The sequence below is a fragment of the Herpailurus yagouaroundi genome, unplaced genomic scaffold (genome assembly GCF_014898765.1).
Source record: "Herpailurus yagouaroundi ecotype Mexico unplaced genomic scaffold, PumYag 77, whole genome shotgun sequence".
NCBI lineage: Eukaryota > Metazoa > Chordata > Mammalia > Carnivora > Felidae > Herpailurus > Herpailurus yagouaroundi.
Genome location: NW_024412388.1, coordinates 86,442,841 through 86,466,223, shown reverse-complemented (window position 1 = coordinate 86,466,223; position 23,383 = coordinate 86,442,841). Strand labels below are relative to the sequence as shown.

The 23,383-nt window shown below is 38.4% G+C and overlaps 1 protein-coding gene across 8 annotated transcripts in view; it reads right to left on the bottom strand.

Moving 5' to 3' along the window:
- The window catches only part of CDC14A (cell division cycle 14A), a 188,182-nt gene that overhangs the window by 139,089 nt on the left and 25,710 nt on the right, over window positions 1-23,383 (bottom strand). For 6 of the 8 annotated variants that reach the window (XR_005788797.1, XM_040471106.1, XM_040471102.1 and 3 more), the window contains exons 4-5: window positions 20,968-21,012; window positions 13,040-13,132 (exon numbers count right to left, since the gene is read on the bottom strand). The exons of 1 other annotated variant lie outside the window; for it this stretch is intronic. Coding sequence is in view for 6 of the 7 variants with exons in the window: in XM_040471106.1 (XP_040327040.1) it covers window positions 13,040-13,132; window positions 20,968-21,012 (138 nt within the window). In the remaining variant the exon portion in view is untranslated. The remainder of the gene's footprint in view (window positions 1-13,039; window positions 13,133-20,967; window positions 21,013-23,383) is intronic. One more of the 8 variants, XM_040471101.1, reaches the window with a different exon arrangement.

The following is a 23,383-nucleotide window of genomic DNA, read 5'->3' as shown; positions in this document are numbered from 1 at the left end:
CATGACCTGAGCCAAAATCTAGAGTTGGATGCTCAACCAACTGACCCACCAGGCACCCGATTTTAGAAACTGTTTTAAAATGTTGGGGCACCTGGGTGGCTCAGTCAGTTAAGCCTCCAACTTCAGCTCAGGTCATGATCTCCCTGTTTGTGAGTTCAAGCTCCACATCAGGCTCTGTGCTGACAGCTCAGAGCCTGGAGCCTGCTTCAGATTCTCTCTCTCTCTCTCTCTCTCTCTCTCTCTCTCTCTCTCTCTCTCTAAAAATAAATAAAACATTGAAAAAATTTTTAACGTTAACCACATTTTGTCGCTTTTTCCATTATTTCACAGATGTGTTTCCAAAAAAGAATAAAACTTAAAATATGGCTCCAGGTAAAAGACGTAGCGTGCTGCTAAAACTAGTACTCACTTACAGACCTTAGGAATTTTCTCAAAATTTCAGACATTTTGAAGGGAACATAAATAACTTATCACATTCAACTAGCAGGATTTATTTTTATTAACTTTTCTTTTTAATTTTTTATTTTAGAAAGAGAGAGCACTCACATGAGCAGGGTCTGTGAGGGGCAGAGGGAGAGAGACAGAGAATCTCAAGCAGGCTCCACGCTCAGCACAGGGCCAGACGTGGGGAAGATCCCACAACCCTGGGATCATGACCTGACGCAAAATCAAGAGTCAGACGCTCAACCGACTGAGCCCCCCAGGTGTCCCTCAATTAGTGGGATTTAAAGTGTCCCCAGTTCTAAGACAGACAATACCCTGCAGTGCTATTAGAAGAATTACAGCATATTCCTCAATTCTTTGTACAGGGTGGATCCATTCCCACTGATTTCCACAAGCAGTTGATTTCAAACTGAAAGCATTGCAGCCGAGACCCTGGTGAAGAAGTCAAGCCAGGACCTGGGGGTTGGAGCGGTATGATACAGACCCCAGGTGTGGAGTCCATCCACATCCTTTCTCACTAGTAACACAAGATCAGTCACCACGGAAATGCAAATTCCCTCCAGGACTGTCTCATACATCCTTCGTTCCTTTATTCCTTAAAACAACACATAGGCCCTATGCTAGGCACTGGGGATACAAACACGTGGAAGAGTCATCCCTTCACTCAAAGAGTTTACTCTGATAGGAGAGAAATGGTGAAGCAAGTGATTGCAAAAAGCCTCCTCTAGTAGCTTACATTGTACATAATAAATTGTAAGACAAGGTTAAAAAAAAAAAAAGCAATAACTAAGCCATGGTCTGGGTCAGGTAATAAGAAACAACAAAATAAACAATTGAGGGGTGGGGAAGGAGTGGGCAAACAAATTATGGAGAAAATATCAGGAGAGATTCTTTGAGAAGGGAATTCTGGTTTTCTTTTATTACTTAGAAATTTCCCAAAGCAAGCCCCACTAAATGACTCACATACACCCTCATGAAAGAAGTGAAAAGTCTGGTTCATCCTACAGTACATATCTTCACGTGGAAAGGCTGGTCTGTCTACTCATTAACATTAAATGACAAACCATGAATGTTACTCCCCTATCAAATAATTCTCTGAGGTCCTGCAGCAACTCCAAATAGTTCTTTCAGGCTGAGATTACACTTTCCTAGTCCCACTATTCCCTCTGATTAACCATGAATTTGCTAACCACATCCCTGACTTTCTGCATAACGAAAACTCAAGGGCCCTAAAAGTATTTGTCTCGGGAGGTGGGAGGGAGTGAGCACAGGGGATGCAAGAGTGAAGCAGAGGAGCAATGAAGAAGAGAACTAAGACAGACACAGGAGCACGGTGGCACTAACACGGAAACCTAGGAGCTGACAAGGGCATGGTTAACTTACAGGCATAGTCACCACATTTTGGGCATGAAAAGTCTTTGGAATAACTCAACACACAGCAACCTCAATGGAAGCTCCAGTTAGCTCCTCCTTTATTTAAAATTTCAGAAAATACCTACAGAGAAGGCTTTGTCCATAATGGGGAAAAGACTACTGTTTGGCTCACTATATCAAACAGAAAAGATTTCGTGAAATGAAACTTACAAAGATTAAAGTTATGTATTCAAAACCTCTTATAAACCTGAGGTTTAAATTAGGTGTCATGAAGTGCATAGGACATCCCATACCATCAGCATGAATACAGAAACTACACTGGATGGGAGCACCTGGGTGGCTCAGTTGGTTAAGTATCTGACTCTTGATTTCAGCTCAGGTCATGATCTCATGGTTTGTGAGATCAAGCCCCACATGGGGCCCTGCACTGACAGAGTGGATTCTGCTTGGGATTCTTTTTCTTTCTCTCTCTCTCTCTCAAAATAAATAAATAAACATTAAAAAAAGAAACAAACAAACTACATGGATAAGGCACTCACATAACAGACCCAAAGAGACAGGCTGGGCACTGGCTCCTTAGCACCCCCAGTGCTGACCTGAGCACAGGCTTTTCTCATTCAAGGTTGTTACAAGTGAATAAAGGCACATTTTGGCGACCAGGAAGAAGGGGATGAGCAGGAGTTTAAGAGAAACACTAGTGATTCAAATCAAAGTGATATAAGGAAAGATAGATTGTATTATTTGAGGTCTTGAAACAAACAGCTTTTCCTAACAATCAAGTATCAACTGAATCAATATTATGTGGAAGCCAGTTGGACATCTTGATATTTAGGCATGGGAGCCTTTTGAGGAATTGAGAACACTTTCCATTTTCCTTAAGCTGTTCAGGTTAACCATAGGGTAACCCAGAAGGGCCAAACAGTCACCTGTGGGTTCAGTGCCCAAACGGATGCTGAAAAAAACATGCAAACACATTTCAGATCTAAGCATAGGAAGCAGATTCTTTAATGGCTGTTTTGCAAGCTGCAGGTAATTTGCAAACTGCAGGTAGCAAAATCAATCGAATGGGTAAAGATTCTTTTAAATAAAATAGGACAGAATATAAAGTGTCAGTATGCCTCGCCTATTGTAAGGTAAAAACTGTTTCATGGACATTTTGTTTCAGTTATACATGCGAATAGTGTGTGTACTATGTGTGAGAGTGTGTGTACTAAACTACAATGTAAAATACAGTTCTTATTGTGGTTTATAGTGAAAACAGCTTGAAAACCCTGTCCTAAGATACAGCCTAACCTACTTCATGTCATTCCTTGGCTCTCCTGTTCTCACTCCTGACACTTAGACCTACTCTAAGACATCCATGGACATCGCCAAAGCACATGTGCAAAGAGCTGCCGCTGCGTCTGGCTGGTACACAAGGTATTTGGGATGTTAGCCCCATGAGCCAGAATTAGAGCTCAGAAGCTACCTGGAAAGGAAACTGCATGACTGAGTGAAACACTGCCTTGTACTGGAAAACTCTGCCCTTCCACACTACATGCTATTTTGAATTTTCTGCAAAATATTTTGGTTTAGATGCAGTATTATTCCAAGACTAGCACTGCTCAGTTACATGCTGTGAATGGATAAAGCTCCAACTTAGGAACTTGGGGATTTGTGTTCTAGTCTCTCACTAACTGGATTTATTCCTTGGGCAAGGTACTCGATCTCTCTGGGCTCAGATTCTCCAACTAAAACATGAGAAAGCAGGACTGGAGCAGAGTTTTTCCTTGTGAATTTCTTGCGGGAGGTACTTTGAGGAGTCTGCAAAAGTGAGTCTACGTTTCTAAATTAAAATTGGTTTATTTTTAATCTAAGAGAAAACAATAAACATAACCAACTGGATTCAATATTGATTTTTACCATGGTGGAAATCACCATGGTAGTTGTTTAGCAACCAAATAACCTCATTTTGCATTAAACTTGGAAGTATTACCTCCAGTCTCCGTATATATTCTAGTAAATGTCTCACCAATTAGGAAGCCTATAGTGTTTCACTGGGGATACATCTAAATGTGAGTCTGTTCAGTCTGGATATCTGTATAAAATTGAACAGAGATGGCTCAGACTCACGTAATTGCTAAGCGAGGCCCAGGCAAACATATATAGAACATGTTAATTGCAAACTAACTGAGATGGGCCAATCACCTGCAGTCATATCAGGCATTACAAATACATTTCAAGTCATACTCTAATAATGGACATTATCTTCAAAGCTTTGGGTACCTCTTTTAAAAAATTTTTCTATCAAAAAATATGTTCAGTTAAAATTTTTAAAGATTCAACTCTGATTAAAAATTTTTCTAGTATTCTTCTTCCAATCTTTTGGGTTATTTCTTACTGAATATTATCCTAAAATTGCAAGGACAGCTGTTAAAAAAAATTACTGACATTCGTTAGCAACTACTTAATGTATAAATAAGGATTTTCCCCCATTGAGAAAAACAAAAACTGCTGAGGCCAAAATTAAGACTACCACCCATAATACCGATTTCAAACGTTGTGCATATTAACAAAGCCTATTTCAGTTCTACAATTGTAAAGAGTTATATAAAACACCTTGTTTTACTCAGTAACTTTAAAAAAAATTAATTAATGCCTCAAAACACTACGATTCTTGCTGTTAAAAGTACTACAGCTTTTAAATTACTCCATATTAATCTTTCAAGAATTGTAGAAAATTACCTTTTACTTATCAGTGTTTTTCTCAATGTAATTAATATTTATCTATCAATTAAACATTCAGTCATTCATACCACAAATATTTACTGAGCACTTAGGATGTTTCTGACAGTGTTCCAGATGCAGTGGTTGCTGTAGGGAACAAAACAGTTCCTTCCCTTGAAGGGAGAGATAATAAACAAGTAAATACACAATCCCAAGCAGTAAAAAGTGCATCCCATTAATTCAGTATATAAATGAAACAAATGGACATCAGCTTTTTCACAGAGAAAGTATATGTCTTTTCGAGGCTACTAAGATTCCAAAATTCGTAAGCTATGGTAAACATACAGTGTGTCAGTACTTAAATATATAGTACTAAGTACCGTGCATGTGTGTGTTATGTGTGTACATATGTATGTGTATATAAATCTGTGAGCTTATTCACAGCACAGAGGAAGTTTGTTATCAGGATGCCACAAAGAGAACAGAAAAAAAATACAAAACAATTATTCAGTTAAACTTGAGAAACAAACCTTTCACAGATGAAAAGCAAACAGCTCATTTTCCCAGCCCACAGCTAAATGTCACACCCAAGGAGGGTTGAATAAAAGATAATATTGCTCTATCTGTATGTAGAAGACTAACAAAAGTTCCAAATTCAGAGTTTAAAATTGAAAATGCTGTGTGATCTTAGGGAGCCTCACCTGTTTTGAAAGCACCAAAAATATAAGCCTACGAAGATAAAAGCCTGACTGGCCCTTTTACAGGTAATATCACAAAAGCATTCTTGTCTATCAAGCTATAAAAGGAAGGAACTGCAAAACAGGAAATTGCCCTGCCCCAGCCATGCCACGCCTCCCTTCCTCTCCACAATTTCCACAAGCAGAAGCAAACACGATCTGTTAGATTTACCGAGAAGCCACAGAAGTTACAGAACACTAGTAGCTGACATATCACTGTTTTAACAAATATTTAAGGTAAATGCCTGTATTATTTTGAACAAACTTTTTTTTGAGGATTTTACCTATCTTTTCACATAACATTTGTTTAAACCATAGCTTTTTGATGACAAGTTAGAGTAGGTCTGAAACTGCAATTTACAGATGAATTGTGAGTTAGAGATTAAGGAAATTTAACATTCTTGTCCCAAACTTTTATAAATTCAAAGTTAGTTGGCCTGGTTTCCATGTTTCAATGGGCTAAGCACATACACATAAACCATTTTTAAGTATTACTACTCTGAATATAATTTTCTATATATTCAGTAGATCACTAGGTATTGGATAATCAATAGATCCATTATCAACAGTTCCTTTGTACTGAGGTAAATAGAAGTACTTATTAATATAGCATCTGTAGGGGCGCCTGGGTGGCGCAGTCAGTTAAGCGTCCGACTTCAGCCAGGTCACGATCTCGCGGTCCGTGAGTTCGAGCCCCGCGTCGGGCTCTGGGCTGATGGCTCAGAGCCTGGAGCCTGTTTCCGATTCTGTGTCTCCCTCTCTCTCTGCCCCTCCCCCGTTCATGCTCTGTCTCTCTCTCTGTCCCAAAAATAAATAAACGTTGAAAAAAAATATATATATAGCATCTGTAAAGTAACAGAATTTAAGGTATATGCACTTCCTAATTTTGTACAGAAATTTGGACTAATGGGTGTGATTTCTAGGGACCTACATCTATTGATACAAATTAGACTCAGGGAAATGACTTCTTTTCTTCAAGGAAAGAAGAGGCTGATACTTTTCAACTTGTAATGGTCCAAGTAAGGAAACATCCAACTATTTTAAAACACCAGCTATTCAAAAGTTAATAAACCTACAAATAAAACTACAGGAATAATAAGTCTCATTAATAATAATAAAAAAAGATTAGTAAAACAATGAGGTATCATTTTCACCAATTAAATTTCTAGATCTTTAATGTTTATACCCAATATGCAAAGGTACAGGACATTGGAGAGGACATTTCACTTAATACCAAATTTAGTGCAGACTGGTTTAAATATGGTAATATGCTGCAAGAACCTAAAACTTGCTTGCATTTTTAAAATCTATGAATCCCACTTCTGGCAATCTAAAGACAAAAATCCACAAAAAGAAACATTTATAATGTCAAAAGTGTTTGTCACATCATAAAAAATTTGAAGGGAACTAAAATGTTAAACAAATAATGTTATGCCCTCCAAATGGAATATTATTTGATCACCTTAAGTAGCAATAAGGCAAAACGTATGTATGGCAAGCAAAAAATGTTCACAAACTACATCGCAATTATACTTAAGTGAATATTCATGTTTAGAATGATGTCAGTGCAGAAGAATTTTCCTAATTTTCTTCTATGATGTGGTTATGCCACTTTTTAAGTTAAAATTTTTTTTGATTAAATTCATTGTATTATCCCCTTTTCAAACTAGATATTTAAAATATATTTAATCACTTCCCCACCCTTCCTCCCCCCAAGAAAACATGCTACCCCCCACACTCCTCAATAGTCCTTCACCAGCTTAGCCTGGGGTTGATCCCTCCCTCTCCTCAGGTCTGACCCTGGTCCCTAAACACTTCCTCCAGAAGGCAGGCTATGTTATTCAATACCTTAGCATCCTCAACCCTGAGAACAAGGCCTCATGTATAATAAGGGTGGGAAAAACACTTGTTGATTTTTATTTATCCAACCTGGCACCTACTGCACACTTTTCTCAATTATTTATTACTCATCTGTCCCCCATTTTAAGCCAGGTATTCATTCTTTTTTCTATTTTTCTTTTTTTTTTATATTCCCCAGGGCCCACCATTGTGCTGGGTAAAGCTCCCCTGAGCCAAATAAATATTTACTGAACTAAAGAATGCCTGAACACACATGTCAAAAATAAAAAATTTACTTGGGTCAGACAGTTTCTTCCTTTAAAATGCAAATAACATCCTAGAAAACAAGACAAAACAAAACAAACAAACAAAAAACACCTCCTACTACACCTTCCAGTGATTTATCCCAAGCAACCAACAGACTAACAACCATCTGAGTGTTTCTGAGCTAAGAAAGGATGTAAATGTAAAATGGGGTGGGGAGGAGGATAGGTTTCAGCTCTTCCAGGGAGGTAAGACAACAGCTCAGAAAATTTTCTGGAAGGCCGCACAACTTTCCTCCCTAGAGCTGCCAGCCATTCCTAAATGCTTCAAATGCCAGGCATTGCCCCAGGACACCTTCATCAGCATGACCTCCTTCACTCCTCACCACAACTATGTTAGGTGGGGTGTTATTATCTCTATTTTAAAGATGAAAAAAAAAAAAAACAGGAATTTAGAAGAGTTAAATAACTTGCTCAAGACATAAAACTAACAAGTGCATTCAAGGTCAAGCCTGTGACTCTGCTAAGGTCACTGTTCTCAACCAAAACGCCAGGTAGAGGACAGCTTCTTTGCAATTAGCAGTAGACTTAGAGGTAGAATAGAACTACTAAGGCGTTAAGTGTAGTCTACATTATAAATAGCAGACACAGACATGATTACAAAGTCTACAAACCTTAGCCTTGTCATCTCTAATTCAGACATGACATCTGGCTCAGCCTTGTCCCAGTTAATCCATAATTAGACCCCTTATTTGGCAATGTGAGGACTTAACACGTGGGTTAAGGAAAACACATTGTGGTTACCGCCTCTGCTTAAGCCTCCTCCACATATCTAGGGGAATAAAAAAGAAACCTTAATTTTTTAACTCTGAATTTCATTTTCTAAGCTAAACCATCACATTTATTCTAACTTCTCACACATATAATTTTTCCAATCACCTAGTCATCATGTGCTTCATCCAAATTCTCCTTGACCTCTTTATCATGGTTCTGTGAACCGAGAGCAGAACAGTAGCAAGCGAGGATGTGGTCTGTAAGCACGTGGCAAGAACCTAATTAATGTATGCTTACAACTTTGTAAGGCCATCTTCTTCAAACTCATATGAAAGTGCTGTGGATGCCACTATGATCCAAGCATCCTAATTCCCAACTCTAAAACTGCACTGAGTATAGTCCTGGAAAGGAAACACCTTCCCGACAAAGTTGATCTCTTCGTAAAATCTGTGCCCTCCATCTCAAGAAGTATAACGTCACAGTTTAGGAATAAAGAGACGCTTCCTGAGTAGGGACTTCCCTGAAACGGTGCCTGTCATCCATCTGTTCAGTGTCACTGTGATCCCCAGGGGCCACCTCATTCTAGCAACCCTGGCTTTAGAATCACTCATAGAGAAGGGTTTGTCGATTTCCCACTGAACATGATGTTCCATATTTTATCTCCTTCTTAATGCTCATGACAGTTTTAGGAGATAAAACGTAAAAAGGCTCTCCCCTACTTAGAGATAAGAAAGTAGAACTACAAAAGCTTGTGTGACATACTTAAAGTCACGATCTAACGCAGAGCAATACAAATGTACCTAATACCATTGCACTATGAAGACTCATCACAAGAAATAAATGTTTTCCAAACTATGTATGGTGATGAATGTTATCTGGACTTATCATGGTGATCATTTTTCAACATCTACAAATATCAAATCATTATACTGTACACCTGAAAATAATATAATGATATGTCAATTATACTTCAATGAAAAAAGTAATTAAAAAGAAAGAAATGCCTAAAACAGTAAATTTTATATTGTGTATATTTTACCACAATTTTAAAAATTGGGGAAAAAAGAGTTTATCAAAAACAACAACAAAGGCGCCTGGGTGGCTCAGTCGGTCAGGCGTCTGTCTGATTTCAGCTCAGGTCATGATCTCACAGTTTGTGGGTTCAAGCCCCACATCCAGCTCTGTGCTGACAGCTAAGAGCCTGGAGCTTGCTTCAGATTCTGTCTCTGTCTCTGTCTCTGTCTCTGTCTCTGTCTCTCTCTCTCTCTCTGTCCTTCCCGCGCTGGCGCTCTGTCTCTCTCTCTCTCAAATAAACATTAAAAAAAATTAAAACAACAATAGCAACAACAAAAGGCAAGGTGATGATGTGACTTTTGTGCAGGTGGTAACTGCCCTTGGGCTCTGATCTCTGCTTTGAATCTGCATCTTTAAAGGCCATAGTTGGCTCAGTCAAGACCACAGCATTCTGATAATAAGATACCACTTTACCCTCTATGTCCAATTTGATGATTTTCAGTTTCCCTCTGAAGTTACCTTCCTTCCTTCTTTCATATTTTGTCATCTCATTATTCATTCATTGAGTAGATATTTACAGAGCACCTACTATGTGCCAGGCACAGTTCTAAGAGTTCAAATACTGAAATAGTGCCATACCAGTATGTAAACAGCTGCTGCCCACAGCATGCCATGGCCCTCCGCACTGGCCACCTCATCTCTTCCCTGGGACACCCCCTCACCTGGACTTCCTCATGGCTCAGCATAACAGGAAGGCTCCATTGTGGCCAGCTTCCAATTCAGCTGCTGACTCCCTGGGCCTAACCCCTTGTTAAGTATTTTATCACCTCCCAGACACAGCAATGAACGGAGCAGACAAGGTCCCTACCCTCTAGTCTAGGAAAGAGATAATAAACAAGTAAATATATAAACGAATCAGATAATTTCAAATAGCAGAGCACTATAAAGAAAATAAAACAAAAAGGAACTAGAGGGTGACTGGAGGTGTGGAGAACAGAGTAAAACTTGAGAGGAAGTCTTTCTGAGGAAGTGATTATTATCAGGTCTTATATAAAAACACTCCAGGCAGAGAGAACAGAAATATGAAGGTCTTCAAGTGGGAATAAGTTTGAGGTTTTCACGGTTAGAAGGCCAGTGTGACGGGGGTATCCTGAGCCAGGAGAACACAGAGGTAGACACGGCCAGATCAAGGGGGATCTTAATGGCATTGATAAGGAGGTTGAATTCAATGCCAAGAACAATGAGCAAGCATTAGACAGATTTGAAACAGAGCCATGAATGATCTAATTTATATTTTTAAAAGATTACTCTGACAATTGTGTGGCAGCTGTGATTAAACAAAGGCCAGGGTGTAAAAAGGAAACAATGTATGATGCTCTGGTGGTCAACCAGGTAAACAGAGACAGTGGCTGGAGCTACAGGATAACAACAGAGATGGAAAGAAGTATTCTGACTCAATATATGTTTTAGAGGCAGAGTTGACCAAACTTACTGATAAGTATAATGTGGGAAGAGGAAACAGGAGGAATGAAAATGTACTATTCTTGGATTCAGCAAGTCACTGATGGCAGTCCACTTACTAAAAAGGTGGGAATAAATAGGTTCATGGAGAAAAGGAATAAAAAGTTCTGTTTTGCCAAGATAAATGTGAGATACCATGGAGATACAAACACGTAGTTGGATATCTGACTTTAGTAACCGGAAGATTCCCCCAGGAGACCATGACTTATCCAAACAGCAACATTTAATGTACGTGTAACTTCACTGAGATGTTTGTATAATGCACATTACAGACTCTCTTCTTGTAAGACTTGTGCCAACAATTAAATGCATACACACAATACGAAGTAAGGCACAAAATTCTCTTTAAGGAAAGAATACAATTCTTGGTTTTCATTTTAATTAAGTGTTGTGTCAAAAAGCTTTCTGGGGCATGCCTTTTCAAAATCGGAAACGACAATCAATGAGGAAACGAACAGTACAGGAAGAATTACTTTACACCGCTTTTCGAACTAGTGTGTCAGACAAGCTCATGCTGCCCTCAGCGCTTCTTCAATCCCACTGAGACTGCTTCTCCTTCATTTGGTTACAGTAAAGTGGTGGAAATTTCTGCATCTGATGTATTTTATCCCCAGCTCAGTGCATTTATTATGACTGAACTTCCTTTCAAAACTCTAGAGGTGCCATGATAAAATTAAAGATGACACCAGAAACAGGAAAGACAGGCATTAAGAAGGAAAGAAGAGAGGAAGAGGAGAGGGCGGGGAAGAGGAGAAGGAACGAGAGAGCAGTAGATGGCCTCTTCCTGATGATCCCTTATGACAAAAGGCTCGCAGAGAACACGCTCACACAGCATCACCAAACCCCTCAGGAAAGACACCCTTGTTTACATGGCTTGAATCCAAAGGTTATTACAGGCTCTCCATATTCTAAACACACTGTCAATTATCAGTCCCAAATGAGTAATAATTATCAATGTAAATTGAAAAATAAGCATGCTTGCTTCATTCAGCTTACCAGCACTTCACTAAGCCTTCATGCCAACAGCCAGCTTTTCATGTGTGCCTTTAAAACAAAAGCAATGGCCTGGCTGGTGCTACAAATAATCTTTGTATCCTCAGAATTTGAAGGAAACTTAGAGGTCATTATATCCAACCCTATCATTTTACAGATAAGGAAACTAAATAAAGCAAAGACAGATAAAGTGGCTTACCCGTCATCCCAGAGCCACTTCAGGATGAAAAAATGTTTTTCTGATTCTTAGTCAAGATTCTTTGTATTATACCCTGCTGCCTACAGAGTGAGAAAGAAAAGTACCACAAGGGATGGCCCACGGCTTCATGGTGGCCACACCACAGGGAGAAAAGTTGGCCAGAGCTGGGCATCTCAGCCCTGGAAACAAGGCCCCAGGCTGCACTCAGGCTGTCAGCCTGCCACTATTCTCAGCCTACACCCTGCAACAGCTGACAGTCTTTCTAACACCACATCTGTCTGGGCGTTTTCCCCTAGAGCTTTCGGTTTAATGTGGCAGAGTGTGATACATAGTAGCTGGTGCCTCCTTCCGTCAAGATCTTCAGAAGGAGGGCCTGGAAAGGTCACACAGCAGTGTGCTTCCAGGCTTCAGAGAAGCACAGACCCTCTCCAAGGATGATGGGAAGTGACACCTCTCTCCCCTGCCTTTAAACCAGCATATTCCTACATGGATATCACACTTGTCCCTAAAAAGTTATTACAGGTTACAAATGAGTTTTAGCCTTGGTGGGCTTCTGCCTTCCAAGTTTTTGTCCAATCCCAGTACATATAGAAAATTCTAGAAATATTCACACCAAAACGCTGTAGCATATTCACATGGAACTCACATTTACGTTTTAGTACTTACAGAGAACAAAATGTGCAATCAAAACGTTTCTGGGAAAGTCTTGTCTAGTTAGTAGGGAAGTGTAATATGTGCAGGACCTATATTTGGTTTGCCTACTGCAAACATGTATATAGATTAGTAGATGGATAATGATAATATAATAATAACAATCCTTCCCCATGCAATCTAGGATTTCCTCTTATGCAAAAAAGGAACACCTCAACAGTCTTTAAAAATCTTCCACTATATATTCTTTCTGGATATTCTTCTTTTAAAAACACCCATACAACTGTGGGACCCAAGCTCCCCATTGTGGTTCTGAGACTCTGTCATTAGATACTAGCAAATAAAATCTGAGAATTAAATAGCCCATGGATAGTAGTCCACACTTTCCATTCCCCATCAATTCCCAGGGTGCTAATAATTTTCACCATCTCCCAATTCCACTGAAAAACTGGCCTGGATTTTATGTGACAGTGTTAGCATTCCATTGGCCTGATTATAGAAAATAATCATGAAAAAGTACTTACAGCATAAGCACCTATTAAAAATGCTGCATTTGCTCTTTTCCGTTGATCAAAACAGGTGTAGTGCACTATTTTCTTTCTTGATAAACTGTATGACTAAAAAGAGGGAATAAAAAGAGTGTAACCATAGAGACAGTGTTAAAATATACAGAAGGTATACATCATCTCAACTTCCAAGATGTGTCACAATCAGTGAAATGTACCAACTTTCAACTTTCATTTCTATGGCAATTGTCCACGCGCATATTTGAGGGATGAGGGTTACTGGCTCAGACTTTTTGCAGCCCAGTCATGATGCAGATTTGACAATATAACAAACATTTCTCTCCAAGAAGGGAGACATACAATGAGAAATAATTAAATTATTGGCATCTTTATTAATGGGGATCATTTTGGAAGATTTACTCTAAATCTTATACACAAAGTCGTCATCCTTTTTTTCTTTTTTAATTTTTGTTATTGAAGTCTAGCGGAGATACAATGTTATATTAGTTTCAGGTGTACAACATGGTGATTCAACAGTACTATAGATTACACAATGTTCACCATGATAAGTCCAGTCACCATGTGTCACCACACAACATTATTACAATAGTATTGACTATATTTCCTCTGCTGCAGTTTTCATCTCCATGACTTACTTATTTTATAACTGGAAGTCTGTACCTCATTATCCCCTCCATTCATTTCACCCATCCTTCCACCCCCGTCCTCTCTGGCAAATACCAATTCATTCTCTGTATTTATAAATCTGTTTCTGGGTTTTTTTCTTGTTGTTGCTATTTGTTCATTTGTTTTGTTTTTTAGATGCCACATATAAGTGAAATCATATGGTATCTGTCTTTCTCTGTCTGACTTATTTTACTTAGCACCCTCTAGGTCCATCCATGTTGCCACAAATGGTAAGTTCTTTTTTTACAGGTGAGTATTTGTTCTTCCTTTTTCTTTCTCTACATACCATACCCAGTTCCAGAAAAGTTATCTTTACTTTTCATATTAGACAGTTTATTTTTAAATGTATCAATCAGTCTATTTTCTTCTAAAATTTTCAAGTGCCTATATTAACTAGAACATCAATACTAATATTTTCTTTCTAGAATGTTCTATAAAAATCCCTTTTTAATTATCTGAAAATAAATGGCTAGTGGGAAAAGGTAAACCATCAAAAGGGTCACATCAGCAAACATCTTAATGCAATAACCATATGTTAAATTCATGGATTCAAACAGTTTTATTAAGGCACCTGCTATATGCCATGCAATATGCTACATGCTCAAGGATTCAGCTAAATCCAAAATAAGCAACTTAGTATGTTGCATACATGCTAAACATGACAAGAAGTGTGCAAATAAAAGATGTGTTACAATGAAATCAAAGTATTAAGCAAACTCAAACATAAAACAATGAGAACACTGACGCAACTAAATGAAATCTGCTCAATTTCTTCATATTTCAAAACAGTCACAGTATTTTGACAAATGGCTTTCAAAACACAGATACATGGGTACCTTTTAATATTTGTCTACAAATTCAAACTGACTGTAAAAGCAGCATTCTATACCTTACACATTGACTACAACCCACAGAATACCTGCTTTTACAGCCCCTTTAGAAATGTAAGACACCTCAACTACGTACCTTTCTTCCTTCATTCACCCTGCTGTTTGCTGTAAGTTAAGAAACTCTTCAAATTCTGAAGTCCATTCTACATGAAATTGCAACATTCTGGCTTTTTTAATGTAACCACAGAAAATGCAGCTATATGTATCCCAGCAATGAGCCTGGAAACCCTCACCACCCCAAGTCAGGCACTTCCTTCCTAACCCAGGATCACATGTTCTGAAAATGGCACTGCTCTTCTAAATTGAACTTTGAGGAGCATCTGGGTGGCTCAGTCAGTTAGTAAAGCGTCCAACTTTGGCTCAGGTCATGATCTCACGGTTCGTGAGTTCAAGCCCATCATCGGGCTCTGTGCTGACAGCTCAGACCTAGAGCCTGTTTCAGATTCCATGTCTCCCTCTCGCTGCCCCTCCTCTGCTTGCTCGCTCGCTCTCTCTCTCTCTCTCTCTCTCTCTCTCAAAAATAAACATTAAGAAAAAATTTTTAATTGAACTTTGAAAAGTGTTTGCCTCAAAGCGGGTCTCATTACCAAGGTCCTTATTTCCAGACAGGCTTAGTAAATTATCCCTATGAAATAAAGCTTTAAAAAGTACATTTTATTCAATTCAGTTCAGTCAAAACACTGAGGTTATCTAAAGACTTCAAGGTCACTATCAATGGTGCTGACACTTGTCTCCTTGCTTTCTCAATTTGAGAAAACTGCTGGACATTTCCTTTTGTTATTTTAGTATTTGCTTGTTGCAAGTCTGTCTTTTGCTTTGTTTTTGCCACCTATTGTTCTCCATCAATAAGTTAGGCTTGATTTACCCAACGGAGAGTCAAAGCCCTTAAGATATAAGCATATTTTATGGTGTCTAATCCCAAACACCTAAACACTGCCTTAAACAGGCCAGGCCCCCGTAAACATGAGTCAGGCTGAGCCTAAGGGAATCAGCTCTTCTCGTTCCCAGCCCCTAACTAATTACATTTACTGGTTCCCTAAAACACTCATGGGGAAGAAAAATATCCACAACTAATCCTGAAGTCTGGATTATGTGTTTTGATGCCTTTTTCCACTAAGAATTTAGATTTCACAGCAAACAATTGCTATCATTTAATAATGTGGAATTAAATTTATTTTACAAATCTACTTGCCTTTTAAAAGGGACAAACTCATAATGGTGTGCTTCCATCACCAACAGTTTTTTTGGTTGCTTTCAAACTTTTTGCTTTTGTTTGGTTTTTGTTTTTTTCTTTCTTATTCTAAAGTATTTGGGATGCAGAGACCTCCCTGAACCCTCCAACAGCAACCATGAAGCTACAGGATGAAATTCTGAAGGAAACTTTTTTTTCACTGTAAACTTAAAAATGCATTAAAGTAAATATAATACAAATTAAAATTTTACGGACTTCAGAAGAATTTTTTAAACTTTACAAGCTTACAGAAATTACATCAGATAAAGAATATTCTTCATAAAATATACCTACAAATTTTAACTATTTTTAAATATCTCCTACTAGAAGCTGCCTATAGGATGGAAACATAATTTTTTAACATCCATCACCATACACAATTACAAAATCTTTTTTCTTATGATAAGAACCTTTAAGATCTGCTCTCTTAGAGCCTAAATATCCATCAACTGATGAATGCATAAAGAAATTGTGGTTTATATACACAATGGAATACTACGTGGCAATGAGAAAGAATGAAATATGGCCTTTTGTAGCAACGTGGATGGAACTGGAGAGTGTGATGCTAAGTGAAATAAGCCATACAGAGAAAGACAGATACCATATGGTTTCACTCTTATGTGGATCCTAAGAAACTTAACAGAAACCCATGGGGGAAGGGAAGGGAAAAAAAAAAAAAAAAAGAGGTTAGAGTGGGAGAGAGCCAAAACATAAGAGACTGTTAAAAATTGAGAACAAACTGAGGGTTGATGGGGGGTGGGAGGGAGGGGAGGGTGGGTGATGGGCATTGAGGAGGGCACCTTTTGGGATGAGCACTGGGTGTTGTATGGAAACCAATTTGACAATAAATTTCATATATTAAAAAAAATGTGGCTAATTGCAGAGAAAATAAATTATGTTTACACTGTTATCTAAAAAAAAAAAAAGATCTGCTCTCTTAGCAACTTTCAAATATATAATATAGTATTATTAACTATGATCACCATGCTGTACATTACAATAGCTAACTTTTTTATATCAGTTAAACAATAGTTTCCATCTAATTTTTAGGATAATTTTTAAAGCTCCTAGCATTTGCCTTGCTTAGAGGTTTTTGGAATTCAATTATTTTTCTCAGTAAAGTCTCAAAAGTATTACAATCAAGAAATGATCTGCTTAGTGAAGCTTGGCCAGTATCTCCCAGGTCAGATCACTGAGGCTCAGTTCTCACTCAAGGAATCAAAACTAATTCAAAGTAAATGATAACAGAGAAAAATCTTATGTCATACTGGCCTTTTCCTAATTTTCTGCCTTGCCATGGCCAGGCCTCCCTCTTATAGGTCACTCTGCCCCAGTCTTACACCAGCAATGTTGTTCAACATAGCAGATAACCTGGTACTGAAATGAAAAATTTCAAGGATGGTGTGCCTGGCTGGCTCAGTCAGTAGAGCATGCAACTCTTGATCTTGGGGGTCATAAATTAAGCCTCACACTAGCCATAGAGTTTACTCAAAACAAATTTTGTTTCAGGGATAACAAAACATCTTGCCAATTGTTTAGCTAATGCTTTGTATGATTAGATTGATATACATAAACTAATATTTTCTACTTTCAAATATTAAACATGTCCCTCTGTTAAAAAAATAAAATAAATTTTAAAAATAACCTACAGGGGTGCCTAGATGGCTCAGTCAGTAGAGCATTCTACTCTCGATCTGGGGGTTGTGAGTTCAAGCCCCATGCTGAGTGTAGAGCTTACTTACAAATAAGAAAATTAAAAAAAAAAAAACCTACTACATATTAAAGCACTCCAGAAGAAATGATACTATCCATTGGAGACACTGATGATTCCAGTACCTTTAGAGAAACCTTTGGCTCATTTTTTTTTTTTCCAACGTTTATTTATTTTTGGGACAGAGAGAGACAGAGCATGAATGGGGGAGGGGCAGAGAGAGAGGGAGACACAGAATCGGAAACAGGCTCCAGGCTCTGAGCCATCAGCCCAGAGCCCGACGCGGGGCTCGAACTCACGGACCGCGAGATCGTGACCTGGCTGAAGTCGGACGCTTAACCGACTGCACCACCCAGGCGCCCCGCTTTGGCTCATTTTTAAGATCTTTCATGGAGGAACTTACCATGGAGAAGAAGAAAGGGACAGTCTGCAGATAAAAGGATTCCATTTTATGAATGAGCCCAGTAGGTATTTTCTCAGACTCTACCCCAATACCAAGAGAACTTAATACCTCCAACCAGAACTGCTTCTTCCTTACTCTGGCCCAACTCCTCTGTGGCCGGGTATGCTGACTAGGCCCTTCAAGGAGAGCCCTTGCAAAGTTAGACCATCACCTCTGGCTTTCAGTAAGCTATCTGTTCTTAACAAATTCTTTTTGCTTTACATGAGCAGCTCATAGATTACAAAAACACTGTGTACAATAGCAAAGTAATGCTAGACACTGGAAAAACAAATGAATATAGCCTTAAATACAAAGGGATTGAGGATGTCACAGAAGGAATACTAAGCCTCTGGCCTAGTTGCCTGCTCTTGCACATGACCAATTACAAATGATAACCTGCAGCCCCTATCCACATTTATTTCAGATTTCTACCTAGCAACTGCAGTATATATGCAGTATATATCCTTACAAGCTTTCTTAAGTGGACACAGCCAGCCCTCTATAATAACAGCTAACATTTATTGCTACAGTCCGTTGTTTCCTAAAGCACAGCAACAGTGCCAGAGGGGTCCAATTTGACCAGACACAGAGTGACTCCCAAACCAGAGATCGTGGGCAAGGCCAAAGTATAATGAATATTCTGTGTCTCTCTTTTACCAAGAGAACATAAGCCAGGAGCCAAAGACGGCCTGGTTTATCACACTTGGCCAATATATTTCTCCTATGTCAGATCACAGACAGTTGAGTTCTCTCAGCAAATATGGTAGATGTTAGAAATTCAGAAATCTCTCACTGAGTTTGATAGTTTTGGTAAATCTCAATTTATAAGGTCACAGTAAGTTTCATGGTGCAAAATTTAAATAATTCTCAGGTCAACAGAATTGGTTGAATTAATCAATCTCACTAAAACTTTTCAGAAATAAAAAAAATCAATCTAAGTTATATTTTATTATTATATTTAATCCTGTTAGCAGACTGGCTCAGGGTAACCTAGAGAGCTTATTAAAATACAGATTGCTGGGACTCAACCCTAGAGTTTTTGACCAGGGCCCAAGAATTTTATTTCTAACAAGTTCCTCAGTAATGTTGATGCTGACAGTCCAGGGATGGCACACCAAAATCCACTATGCTATTGCATAAAAATGTGACTTGTCACCCCAGGAAATGTTTTATGTGGCTCCTAAAACACTATCCATTTGGTCGAGTAGCCCCAAAAGACATTTAAATTCTCTTAGGAACTCCAAATCATGCTAAATGCCTTTTAAAAGCATGTCATAAAAAACACATTGCCCCAGATTCCTCAGAAAACTGTATCACAATTTGTAAATTCTTGCACTCCAGATGGTAACACCTTAGGAACAAGTTCCTTTAATGATTCAGTAACTGAGCTGCCTTAAATGGCATTTTTCCAGAGGGTCCAAGTTCAGATGCTCTCTGGGGCCAAGAATTTGAAGTGGGTCAGGTGTTAAACCAGAAGAGCATGCCCTATCCCAAGCAGACTTAGCTCCAACCTCCTACTCTCATGTAGGAAACTGAGCCCACTATCACACACTTTAATATGTAAAAGAAGCCAAAAATTCAGAATTAAGTGGAAATTTTCATAAATTACAGATGTTGACCATGAATTCAAAGTTTTTAAAGAGCATGCATGCCTAAGAAAGCATGACTGAACTGAATGCAGCCCCCTAGGCAACCAGTTTGTTGAAGCTGCATGCTGGGTTACTGTGGCTGAAGGAAGTCTGTGGGTTCTGTCAGCATGGACTGAGCAGCTGATGTGTGCCAAACACAGTGTTGAACGACATGGTAACAAGGGGAGCAGAACCTCAGTCTCCAATCTCATAGCACTCACAGTAGAATGAATATTCGATGCTAACCAAGGGAGAGGTACTGGCCAAGGATTATTACGAACAAAAGAGAAGGACTACCGAGGGATGCATTCACAGCATAGCTAGGAGCAATGGAATGATCTCAATTACAGGTAAAGTAATTATTTCACGTAGCAAGGTAAAAACTAGATAAAAGATAGAATACAGTATTGAATATCTATCAATTAATATAACCGAACCTATAGAAATTTCCAGACCTGGACTGCTTACCTGAGAATCAGACTTTTACCACTGCTATGTAAATCATGACAAGCATGCAATCTAGCATATAAACATTTAACAGTACTTATAAACTGAAGTACGACAACTGTTATGAGAGAACAATACAAATTAAGATGAGGGTATTGACCCTAGGCAGCCATTTTCTATCTCAGAAAGGAAAGCTATGTGAAACGATGCATTCTGGAGGGCTCACTCCTGGAGAAAAACCAGTTACAGCAACTCAGAAAGAGAAAATGTTGACATGCTACACGAGTCACAAATAGCCCAGGCTCTGCTCGGATGGCAGTGACATAACAAATCATGCACTTGTTCAGCTTAGGGCAGGGGACCACAAACTACTCAACCATTCCAAAACAAGAGGTGGTCGAAGATAGTGCAATTCAGCTCAAAGCCAAAAAAAAAAAAAAAAAAAATCCCACAAAACGCAAAAAACAAAAACAAGAGCTAATGCATCATTCAGAACAACAGATTTTTTAAGTAGCCTTCCAGTAAAGTTGTTTGCCATGCTTAAAAGTAAAATCTTCATATCATTTGGTTAGAACACCATGTTTAATTAAACTGTAAATCAGCCTGATGGAGCTCAGGAAGACATTACTGCGGCCTGGACAATACGCTCTTTAATTAAAAAAAACAAAACAAAACAGAACCCATGCACTTCCCTAAACAAGCAAGCTCTGCCAGTGATGGCGCTCAGATTAAGTAGATTATAGCATGGGGACCGTGGTGACCAAGGCATCATTCTCTTACAGGTGACCAGGCTAGCCCAGCAATGGCTGCAGCAATCAGCGTCTCCAAAGCAATCAGTTGTCACCTCATTGCAAAAGCGATAAAATGAACAGGTCTTCCTGTCAGCAGCCATGACCTCTACATGTTTTACCTCCAACTTTCCCAGGAAAGGGATATTCTTGAAAATTTTCTTTGGCTGTACAAAACAAAATATGGTTTATGTTTTCATTTAGAGCTAAAACAAAATAGGTTGAATAGTTTCTTTAAAAAGAAAAAGGTGTCTCTGTGTGGTCCATTTTATTTTAAACCCAGTATGTTTCATTAATGAAATGGCACATGTGATCAGAGTAGAAATCAAAATGTTAGAGAAAAGTTGTTCATAAAGATTTGGTGGAAGGCATTTGGGGATTCTCCATTAAAGAAGTTCTTGCCTGAGGATTTCTGAAGGAATCAGGAAGGACTCTGTACCTTGCAAACTCTGTGTATGCCTACTCCCATGTGAATTAACATTGCTTTAGAACGCCTGATACCTCTTTAAACTACGTGAACTGTCTCCAGAATAATTTGTTTTTCTTCCCCCCAAAGCCCATGAACCTGAAACAATATAACCTCATGAGGAAATCTCAACATGTATTTGTAGTTATAATAAGAGGGTGGTCTGATCATTATATCAAAAGAGTTCTTGTGTACAAACTACCTGATACACTGGCAGGTGCCTGGTTACCAGATAGGATTACTGCACTGATTCATTCAGCAACAAGGACATTCCCAGAGCCCCCACCATCTGCCAGGTACTCAGTGCTTTAATACAATTGTCCATTTCACCAGGCCCACCCCCCCTTCTCCTTTTAACCTGAAAGGCCTATGTGGGATGTTTGTACATTTAAAATTACACTTCTGTCAATATTCTTTTAAAGCTTTTAAAAACAGTTTTCAAGATTACTATAATTATCCTGTTGATTCATAAGAGCAAGTATTTAAAAAAAAAAAAAAATCACTGCCCTAGAAAATGTCCCCTTTTTTCAGTGATGCTCTTAGATAGTTTTTTTCACAGACTGAGGTTTTAGTTTTCTCAAAGGAAAAGTGAAATCAGCAGTTAAAACTGTATTGACCATTTTAGGAAAAGCTGGTTCAATCATAGGATTATTAAACTTTCATATTATTGTATCAGTCATTGAAAGATTTTCTTAAATGACCAAGTTTAAAGAAGGTATTTTTTTTTTTAATATCACTATGTTAACTTTTGTTAAAACACTCTTCCCTTTTAGAAGCCTGTATATCCTAGCCCAGTGTTGTTACCATTGTCTGTGCCAAGAATCCCTTTAAGAATCTGTTAAGGGGTGCCTGGGTGGTTCAGTCGGTTAAGCATCCAACTTCAGCTCAGGTCATGATCTCACAGTTTGTGGGTTCCAGTCCCACGTCAGGCTCTGTGCTGACAGCTCAGAGCCTAGAACCTGCTTCGGATTCTGTGTCTCCCTCTCTCTCTGTTCCTCCCCTATTCACGCTCTCTCCCTCAAAAATAAACATTTAAAAAAAATCTGTAAAAAGTTATGAATCTTCTAAGAAGAAAATATAAATACACACAAAATTTTAAATATAATTTCAGGGGCTTATGGATTTCCTGAAATACCAAATTAGCAAGTTCTGGTCTAATCTATCAATCACTGATGGCATTTTACATTAAACAACTTACACAGTTTTACCAATTGTTCTCATTTCAACAAATCTTCCTTTTTTTTTTGGACTATCTCCCTCATTACAGTAACTACTGACCAGAAATTGCAAACTACAACCTATTACTGCATAACTCTTAGTACTTACACTTTTTAAAATATAGTTTAAAATTTTTAAAAATAGGTTTTTTTTGTTGGTGATGGTGTTTTCTGCCTTTGGTTTTTGAAACTAACTCGATGTTTGCTGGATAATTTTCCATTCTAATCAACATAATTATAGTAAAGATCCCTGGGAATAGAGGGCATATTGACACACACACAAAAAAAATAGCAATAAATCACTGCCTCAAATCATCAACCTGAAAAAAAATACCTTTTGAAAATATAAAAATTAAAAATTTAGGTTTGGAACAGAATGCACTGCAAAATATTACCTATCTATATAAGGTGTCAAATAAAAGAGAAAAAAAAATCATAAAAGCTTTTTTTTGGAAGAAATAAAAATTGTCAAAGTAGAAAATAACATGTTGCCTAAAAAAGCTAGGAAACCACACATGAACAGTAGTCTAAGAAGCTGTTATCAGTTAAAATAGTGCCAAATTAATGAGAAAGAATGAAATATGGCCCTTTGTAGCAACGTGGATGGAACTGGAGAGTGTGATGCTAAGTGAAATAAGCCATACAGAGAAAGACAGATACCATATGTTTTCACTCTTATGTGGATCCTGAGAAACTTAACAGAAACCCATGGGGGAAGGGAAGGGAAAAAAGAAAAAAAGAGGTTCGAGTGGGAGAGAGCCAAAGCATAAGAGACTCTTAAAAATTGATAACAAACTGAGTGTTGATGGGGGGGTGGCAGGGAGGGGAGGGTAGGTGATGGGTATTGAAGAGGGC